Consider the following 10,731-nt stretch of genomic DNA (forward strand, 5'->3'; position numbering starts at 1 on the left):
CTAAAAATAGTGTTTAGAATGCAAAGGAAAATTTTACGGGGGGACAATCCCCCGCCCTAATACTTGTGTGTGAATTTCTTTTTTTTTTTTGATAGAACTCCCTCATATACACCACTGCTACATAAACTGCCCCATCCCCTACGCCAATGATGCAATTTAACGTGTAGCATAACAAGCTAGCCAATTGAACAATATAAAGGTGGGATAAGATAAATCCAAATTCACTAGAATGTTATTTGTAAAAGTAATGTTGCCCGGGGTTCTAACGAGACTTCCACGGCCAAATAAACGCACTTGAATGAAATGATTTCTGAAGTTTGCTTTGCAAAATGATATTATTTCACAGTTGTATTGGACTAAGTTTTGTTGTTTTTTTGTCTCACTAGAGGTCGTGATTGAAAGCTACAATTCTATCACTTGGGTGTGTTTTATTAGTGCAAATCTACATAATGGACTGTCTGCTAGCGTTGCAAGTCCATAAACTTACAGTTAACTCAACGGTGGACTAGCTTTGATTGGACTAACTTTAGTATTTGGTGATCTCACCAGAGGTCGCCAGTAAAAGCTACAGTTCTGTTAGGTGAGTGGATGTTTACTTGGTGCAAAGCTATATAATGGACTATCTACACTCTGTCCATCGCCGGTAATCGAACCCAAAAATTTAGCGTTGACTCCTTGATGTTAATGATGGTTGTACGTTTCAATTTTAAAGAATATTTCGCCATGGACAATGTGTTGTTAAGTAATCTCTAACTGAATCTTTATGGTCCAGTTTCTGAACAGAACCCTAGCTTGCGACAATATAATAGCCATATTAATAATTTCTGCTGTCTTTTTTCTATATACTTTAATAATATAAGCCATCAAGAAAATTAACGTCAAACGTCACGCACACAGCACAACATTTTGTTTCACTCAATTAAAATAGCTGACTGCCACTTCTCTTATTAATCCTTCATTCCTGCCACTAGGGGGTGGGTAGTCACGTGATTAGGTCTCCTTAATTTTCTAGATACTCTCTAACTGATGTTCGAAGGTCAGTTGCTCTCCACACGCTACTCACTTTAAATCAAATTTTGCTCAGTGTCCGTGGTACTGAACCTTAATCTTATTATAAATGTAATTCATTAATCTTTCTTAACTTTATTTTCGACCTCACTCTATAAAAACTTAACGTCACCCTCTGATTATTGATCTTAATGCCCATAAGATGCAAACGTAATTTAACGTTACTCGAGCGCAACATATACATACAAAATCCGCCGATAGATGGCGGGAGTGAATATGTTATCCAATTCAGTGCTCACAACTTCCAAGCGTTATTTAGCCGTTACTTCTTACTCCAACACACACACAGACACATCATAGTGGCCAAAAGTAGAATAAATATGTAATTTAGTTTAAATAAATTATTATCTATAATATCCTACATCTTCGGTAGTTCAGGGAAAGTCTGAGAGCTTATAACGATAAAAGTCAGATTTCAATATCCGAGGTGGGCAGAGCACCTTCTGTATCTTTGTACTTAACAAAATATACAAGGTAACAACAAACTTGAAAGAGTGATTTTCTTGCATTATACTTATCTTAGTACACTGGGAAAATCTTAATAACTAGGCAGTTAAGCAATCGATGGAGTGGGTCGAATGTTAGAAATTTAAAATAGCTGATTTTCAAATAAGAGTTTTTCCTTGATAATGAATTTTTTTATAATCATCACCAAAAAGTTGAAACTTAACTTATAGAAGCTAAGTTATTGCATAGCCTAAGTATTATATCTTCGGAGATTACGTTTGTTTGTATTTAATTTCGCCTCAAAACTGCGTTAGCCGTTCCTAGGTTTGAAACGACAGACATCTCTTGAGCTACCCTGTATCAATGAATAGCTGGATTGACTGTCACATTATGACGCCCCGACAGCTGAAAGGACGAGCATGTTCGGAGACAGAATTCGAACCCGAGACTCTCAGATTACGAGTCGAGTGCCTAGGCCATAACAGGCTACTAAAATTTGCGTATTCTGTTTACATACGGGCTTCCTTCCATCTGTCACCTGCGATCTAACAGTGACCAACTCGTTTCACAAATATCAAAGGTATAATATCATAATTATACAAAGAAAAAATAACCTAATGTTTATTTCCAACAATAGTTTAAAATGATCATGAACTACAACATAAATATATTATGAATAACCTTATTTTAATAATGCAGGTCTACTAGGCCTAATAAAAGTATATTATCACACGTTACAGTATATTTAATAAACTGGGTACTTGCGAGGCCTACCAAAAGCTCATCCCCTCTATATTATACAAATAATAAAAGTCATGTGACCGTTCACGTGACGGTAGTAAGTCGCGTGATCGTAAAGTTGGTGATAATCACGTGATCGCGTAGATGGTGATACAAAGTCACGTGTAATAATAATTAAAACGGTTTTTTTTTTTTTCCATCTACAAATAACCAGAACTAGAAGCACTATTTTAACAACGTACACTTCGCTTAACATAGTTTGAAAGTTTAATAAGTAAACAATAGAATGAATAGGTGTTGACCACAGCCAAACGACGCTTTCACTTTTAGGATAATTAACTTACCTGTTGTGTTTAATCGCCTTATTATGGGAACTGTACAGGCTAATGTAAAAAAACAAAACAAATTATATTTTACATATAAAGATACTATTTTACATTTTCTTAGAAGACCACGCGTTTTTTGTAATGAACCGTGACAGAGGTCACTAACCATAGTGACTAACGGTAGACTCATAATAACATGAACAGGCTGATTAGGGTTAAAAATAAACTAGACTTTTGGTTGTAACCAATTTCAAAATCTACACGAACAGGTTGATTAAGGCTAAGATTTGTTTAAAATCAAACTTTATTCCTTTATTCGACGAGACTAAGACCAGGTTAAGTCAGCAAAGGAACTAATAGCTTGTGTTAGACTAACCCAACAGCGACGCTAACGTCCCCAAGTAGTGACTTTGAATTCAACGTCTCCAGTTCACGAGTTGCCGAAACTGTGGTAAACAAGGTCTAGGAATATAATTCTAAGAGCCCATGAGTAAAAGCAAATGAGAATAATTTATAACAATCACATTACATCTGCCATATCTAGTGCCGACGAGGCCTTTGGCTCAATAAGCCGGCTGGAATACGACAGACATTATAGTGGATTAGGCGCTATATATAAATATAATGTCATCCGTTTTCATGAACAATGACAGTTATGGTGTGAACCAGACTAAACAAACGAATTTCTATAATTCTCAATTTTTATTTCAGTTATTTACCTGAAAGATTTTTATTAAGAATTATTAACAAAATATTATTTATTTCATAATTTCGTTTTTTAAGTATAGTGTATTAGTTTTGGAGTTTCGAGATGCTATTTGGATAAAGTGTTCTACTTTTAAATTTAAAAGCTTTTATTTGAATAAAGTTTTTTATTCTAGGTTTTAAAAATGTTATTTGTATACAGTGTTTTAGGGTTTAAATATGTTTTTCTAATGCAGTGTTTTATTTCTAGGTTTAAAGGATTATATTTAGATGAAAGTGTTCTATACTGTAGTTGTTTTTCCTAACACGTATCTACAAAATTAAAAGTGTCGTTACAATTAGAATCAGTTCCACTTCCATGCACGTATATAGCTCCTAAATTAGCACATCGCGCAGCGAATTAGCATATTGAATATAAATGTTTCGGAATAAATTTTCTGCTCTGTCTAGTCTAGTACTCCAACTAGTAAAGATCGTTATTTTAACATTGAGATTAACCTAACTTTAGTTGTCGCTGTTTCTCGCCAGGGTCCGTCACTGGATGTTTCAATACTGTCGCTTAAAGACCCGCGTGCTATCAATTCAATGTTGTGGTATTAAATAAAATATTATAATAAGATACTACTATTCAGATTTATTATTTTATTTCGCAACATTGTAGGAGTGTCTTTCATCAAATTTTTGTTATTCAACTAGAGTGTTTTAAAGAGAAAAACATAAATATTTGGGGGTTCTTAACAATAATTGTTTGTTTGTTTTGAATTTCGCGCAAAGCTACACGAGGGCTATCTGCGCTAGCCGTCCTTAATTTAGCAGTGTAAGACTAGAGGGAAGGCAGTTAGTCATCACCACCCACCGCCAACTCTTGAGCTACTCTTCTTCCAACGAATAGTGGGATTTACCGTCACATTATAACGCCCCCACTGCTGAAAGGGTGAGTATGTTCGGTGACGAGGATTCGAACCAGCGACCCGCAGATTGCGACTCCAGCGCCCCCTAATCACCAGGCCACATTAGGTTTTTCTAACCTCATATTATTATTTCTTCTTACTTCTTATAGACTTCTGCATTTCATATTTTTGTATAAAGGTTTATTCATTGTATCGATCTGTTGATTGATCTTCTATTGACTCGATTATCGAAATATGTATTACTTTATATTTTAATCTATGTTTTTCTTTAAATCAAGTTTATCAAGGTTATTTGTTTGTCTGTCTGTTTGTTGGTAAGCACAAAGCTACACAATGGGCTACTTTTGCCGTGCTTACCACGAGTTTGGAACCTGATTTTTAGCGTTATATGTAAGGTACGTAGAGGACTCTAGCGGCAACTAGTGGGACTAACTGTATACAGAAGACATTTTTGGTTATTAACTCATATGTTATTAGGAAGCCTGTAACCATCAAAGTCACTAATTTCCAGTCATTTGGTGCATAAATTGTTTAAAAAAATACTTAGGCCTAACAAGGCCTAATGGTTAGGGCACTCGACTCGTAATCTGTGGGTCGCAGGTTTGAATTTCATCACCCAACATGCTCACTCTTTAAGCCGTAGGAGCGTTATAGTATGTCAGTCAATCCCACTTCCTTTCCTCTGTTACATCACTTCTAAATTAAGGACTGCTGGCGCAGATAGCCCTCGTGTGGTTTTGCGCGAAATTCGTAAACAACGAAAAAATACTAAAGGTGAGGTTGTGACGATAGGACATCAATCGTTGTCATGACAACGAGTTTAGAAACATCTATTTTAAAAAATCGTTAATCCTCCTGCGTGAGATAGATAGATAGTTTGAGTGTGGATATAGGACAACGTAGAAGTTCTTCAGGCTTTATTGTACCGTTAAGACATGTTGTTGTTGTTTTTGTTTTTTTTATCAGCACTTTTAAGCTTTGCAAGTTAAAGTAACACGTGGTTTATAAAAGGATATAGGTTTTTCTCAAGGAAGTCATTTCACGCGCCACCAGATTTCACGGCTGGAAAGCCCAGAGTTGAAAACTTTTGTTAACGGTCCCTTCCTCGTGTCACGTGGCTCTCGACACTCTCGTAAATAAAACTGTGCCAAATCACAAATAAACACGGAGAATTTGAATTTTCAGAAATCCGAATGTTGGTCTAAGCTGTATACTGTACTGTAATGTAAAGAATTATTTAACAGAACAAGTAACTTCTGATCAGACATCAGTCAGCCAGAAGAGACTCCTACGTAAGCTTGTATAAACTAATTACTCTCGAGCGTAGTGTTCGATCTTTGGAGAAAATGGTACCGTTCGTCATCCTCTTCCTACAAGCTTCCCTACCTATTATATCAAGCCAACCAGGTTGTTGTTTTTATTTAGTTTACTTAGTTTCTGTATTTTCTTAACGACAACAGCTTTAAGTTGTAATGAAGGTGTTTTTTGTTCGTTCTCAGCCTCTTTTACTGCGAAATGGACGACAGCTTTTTAAATGACTTCAACTTTTAGTTTTGATAGAGGGTTTTTAAACCAAACGAAGAATACTGTTTCTTATGTCAGATAACAGACAGTTACCATGGTTTCATTAGACCACGAAATTCAAATAGTGTCATTGTTATTTAGTAAGGAAGTTAAACAGAATAACAACAATACTTCAATAAAATCAAATATTTGTTGCTTTCAATCTTAACGATCGTCAAGCCGTTCTTCTAAACAAATACACGCACACATTTCCTGTTCGTTTTGAATAATTCGTTTTTTTTTGTTGTTTTTTTTTAGAGAAAGCAGTGAACAAATTTTTTATATGAAGTTGTCCCAATTATCCTAGTAATGTTTAAAATATAAAAACACTCTCTATAATATTAAAATTATTTTGATTTAGGACGTTTAATTACGATATTTAAATCTTTATCACGCAGCTTATATCTTGTTTTTAACGTTGAGATACTTAAAGTCTTGAGTAAGTTTCATTTTCTATGGATTAGATAAACTTGAAACAAAACATAAATATCAGCATATATAATTAAGTTTTTAAAATTCATTTTTATTTGTATCATCATTATCTATCCTCTTTATTTCAACTTCAAATTAACTGAAATGACCAGTAAACAAATTGAAATTTATTTACAATTAAGAGCAATACAACGTTAAATCATGACAGAATAACACCATCTTTCGAAGTAACAGTAGCAGTAAGGTTGGGACTTATAAACCTACATAATTATTTGCATATTAAAACGCCATCTAGACTCAAACTATCCCTGTTTTTAATAATTATTTATTGTTTAACATTTTAACGTTGTATTGCTTTTAATTGTAAATAGATCTTTTACAAACAAGTTTCTATTTTTCATAAAAGGTTTATATTTATCCATTTATTTATCGCACAGTTATGCTTATCTTATTTCTATGATTATGACTGATATACATTTAAGTCTTACTGGCTTCTACGGTGTTACCTGTACCCAACGCCATCTGTCCCTGAAGAAAAGAACTACATGTATATATATTAACGCATGTGAATGGGTAATGCCTTCAACACAGTTACCTGTACCGAACCTTAGATTTTTAATAGGATCATGAGCGCCCGCAGGAAGGGGTAAGAGGGGTCATTTACCCCCTTACATTTCACAACAAGAATTGCACGGATTATGATGTAAATTTAACATCGTAGTTAAACTAAATATTTTAGTAATTATTATTAAAACTGTAAATTTGTGATTGTGATGTAACACATATTATTTTGGTCTGTTGACTTACACTGTAAAAGCCGATCCCCTACATAAATATCTTGCCCCCCCCCCGAAAATATTTCTGTGGACGAGCATGGATAGGATGCAAAATAAAATCATGAAAAGTATTAATGTCGTTTATTTGTCGTTATAATGTTCAATTTTTGATAATTTATTATGATATTGTTACGACAGCGGAAGTCACGTGACGAAGGCATAAACGAAGGTAACACCAAGATTTTGTCAGCTGGTATCCACGGTATCGCTAGCTGCACAAAGAAATTTAGGGGTGGGCAATAAATTAAAAAGCTGAAATTGATCTAAATTTTTAATAAAATTGTCATTAAAACAAATCAAATAAAATGTAATAGTGTTTATAGAAGTTGTATTTTATTGAATGATACAAAATAAGTTTATTATGTATAAAAGCTGAAGAATAATATGTGATCAATATGCCTAAATTTTTTTAGGGGAGCCGGCCCTCTTGGTTCCCCCCTTAGCTACACCTCTGGAAGTTAAGGCTAATTTTAACACACTATAGTTTAAATTGGTATACTTAATGATAACATGGTTTTAAGTATACAATATTTCGTTCAAAGATTGTATAACAAACAAATATATTCATGAAACAAATGAATTTTATACACGAAACGTCATAAACAGCTCCAAGTAGTTGCGTACATTTTCCCACACATTCTAGTATTAATTTTACTCGCAACAGTAAAGATCTACAACTTTATTTATACAGGGTTGAGTGGGTTTTAATAAATCGATTTTGATTATGCCCGTATAAAGTCATGGTGGAACGGAATGTATCAGAACTACATTTTGACATTGCCGTTTTTAGGGAGCGGTATGCAAAAGCCCTTTCTGACGCAAAATATTCATGCACTCAAATCATAAAGTTAGAATTCCTATGGTGGAGATAACCCTTGTATTTAATGGCACTAACAAACAACGGAATATGGATCAACTTGGGGTACAAGGACCGTCCCAAAAGAGACCTACAAGAAGTCATACTCCAGCTGTGGTAAGCAAAGTGCTGCTTCTTATAAATCTAATAACAGGGTGATAATCCACGAACTTCAGTTGTAAAAGCTGCCCACGTGCCCCAGACAACAGTACACACTATAACTAAGACAGATCTTCGTCTGGAAATTATGTTGATAGGGTATGAATTCACCAAGATAACACTTTCAGTCATACCTTCTGCTCAATCATCGCATACCTCAAGCAGTTGGAGAATGAAATTGATATTCATGCTATTCCATGTGAAAACATACCAGTCAAGTTGCCTGTGGATTTCTGTGTGATATAATGTTGAAATGGGCGCTGGAAAACCGTTTTCTTCGTACACTAGATGGATTGTGGGTAGTTAATAAGGAAGAAAGGTGTGCTTTGGACATGAAAGCCTTTTGCCATGAAACCCACACTGCAAGACTATTGTCAAAATGCACGGTTATCAGATAGAACATGACCACACATGGCGACATGAAGTGTAACGAATAATTTTAATATAACGTTTGTTTGTTTTGAATTTCGCGCAAAGCTACACGAGGGCTATCTACGCTAGCCGTCCCTAATTTAGCAGTGTAAGACTAGAGGGAAGGCAGCTAGTCATCACCACCCACCGCCAACTCTTGGGCTACTCTTTAACCAACGAATAGTGGGATTGACCGTCACATGATAACGCCCCCACTGCTGAAAGGGCGAGCATGTTTGGCGTGACGAGGATTCGAAACCGCGACCCTCATATTGCGAGTCGAGCGCCCTAACCATCTGGCCATGCCGGGCCTAATATAACGTACTCAGCTCTCCGATTTTTTATATGTAGAAAACTAGATAGGCAGATAATATTAAACACATTTAAGTGCAGTCCAAGGTTTGAGCCTCAAAGTATCGTTGAACATGATCTGCACTTTCAACTATGAACGCGTTATAAAAGTAAAAATCAATACCGCTGTTCAGTCCAGTGTAGCTTGTAAACGGCGTACACTGTTTAATACCCCCCCCCCCTTCTGGTAAACAGTTTTAAATTAGAGATTGCTATGTCTTGACTCATGTCTTCACCCAGGCAATTTAGGGTGTCTCTCGCATAAGGTGCCGTAAAGTTTAAAAATACATTTAAAATTGCAGAAAAAAACTTTAAAAATCTCCGAAATCTGTTATTGTCACTATTTTTCTGATCTACCACGATGTTTTATCCCCCTTTTAAAGACGTACTTGTTTTAGTTTTAGTTGTTTTAGATCAAAGCCACATTGGGCTATCTGCTCTGTTCATTTCGGGAGAATCGAACACCGGATCTTAGCGTTGTAAGTCTATAAACTTACCGCTGTCCCACCGGGGAACAGTGTCGTAATAATAATATTGACTACTTTAGAATAGATCGTAGCTGTTGATGTTTAGCTGCGGTATATAAACATCAGACTAAATATGGGTGTTTCCATTTTTTTTAACATCACCGCGAATTATAAAAATATATACGGAAAACTTTACAGTAAAAGAAATCAAAGTGACCTTCGCGGTATTATCCGTCATTATCAGTTCCGGCAACAACTTAAAGAAGAGGGAGGAAAAAAATCGGCTTACTTCCCACAACCCCTTATAATTTGACTTAGTGCACACGCCCTTCTTAAGAAATGTTTACACGTGAATTACTAGATTGTTTGAACTTGGGAAAACCAATGTTAAGGTGATGTAATGTATAAATAGGAATAGCACACAGTTGATGTAACAATTCAACGTTTTAAAACATTACGTCATATTTAACTTTGAATCAACAATACTTGAACTGGCTTTTGTGTGTGTGTGTGTGTGTGTGTTCGACGTAACCGTGGATTTACGAAGATGGGCAGGTGGGTTGAATGAGAAGAATGACGGGCGGACACAGACTTCTACCAGTCAACTGTAGAGTAGATAGCTAACTCTAATATGATGCAAGGGCAGTTCCGGGTACGGGGGGTTGGAAGGGGTTGATTCCCTTTTCCAGATAATATCAGAGTTTCAAAGTACGAATAAAAAACCTGGAAGACCCAACGTCGAATCAAACGAGGGGCGTGACACTACAATAGATATATATATAGTTCTTAACGGACTTCGTCAATTCGTTAATACACAGACGTGTTCTAAACTCTAACAAGTGTCACATGTTTTTTTTATGACAAAATTTTCCAGGAAGCCACACCCGGACGTGCTTTGTTAACTCTTCCCTTTTAAGATATCGTATATTTACACCAATGTAAGTCGTATCCAAGCACGAGCGTCCACAGAAATTGTTTTTTTCGGTGGGGTGGGGCAATTTTTAGGGGGGGGGGGAGTAGTGCGAAATTGTGAAGTGAATAAAAAGTTCATATACATATGCTGAATGGATAAAGACAGAATTATGTATATAAACTGTATCCTAGATATGTTAACGGTTTCTTTCCGGTGTTATATAAACTGTATCCTAGATATGTTAATGGTTTCCTTCCGGTGTTATATAAACTGTATCCTAGATATGTTAACGGTTTCCTTCCGGTCTTATATAAACTGTATCCTAGATATGTTAACGGTTTCCTTCCGGTGTTATATAAACTGTATCCTAGATATGTTAATGGTTTCCTTCCGGTGTTATATAAACTGTATCCTAGATATGTTAATGGTTTCCTTCCGGTGTTATATAAACTTTATCCTAGATATGTTAATGGTTTCCTTCCGGTGTTATATAAACTTTATCCTAGATATGTTAATGGTTTCCTTCCGGTGTTATATAAACTTTA

At 35.6% G+C, this 10,731-nt stretch overlaps 1 protein-coding gene across 2 annotated transcripts in view; it reads left to right on the top strand.

The window, feature by feature from the left end:
- The window catches only part of LOC106471985 (melanotransferrin-like), a 45,569-nt gene that overhangs the window by 11,176 nt on the left and 23,662 nt on the right, over window positions 1–10,731 (top strand). The window contains exon 1 of one of the 2 annotated variants that reach the window (XM_013932614.2): window positions 5,271–5,605. The exons of the other annotated variant lie outside the window; for it this stretch is intronic. Coding sequence (XP_013788068.1) covers window positions 5,545–5,605 — 61 coding nt within the window. The 5' untranslated portion in view covers window positions 5,271–5,544. Of the gene's footprint in view, window positions 1–5,270; window positions 5,606–10,731 lie in introns of those variants that run through there. 2 annotated transcript variants of the gene reach the window in all.

Source organism: Limulus polyphemus, unplaced genomic scaffold (genome assembly GCF_000517525.1).
Source record: "Limulus polyphemus unplaced genomic scaffold, Limulus_polyphemus-2.1.2 Scaffold5006, whole genome shotgun sequence".
Taxonomy (NCBI): Eukaryota; Metazoa; Arthropoda; class Merostomata; order Xiphosura; family Limulidae; genus Limulus; species Limulus polyphemus.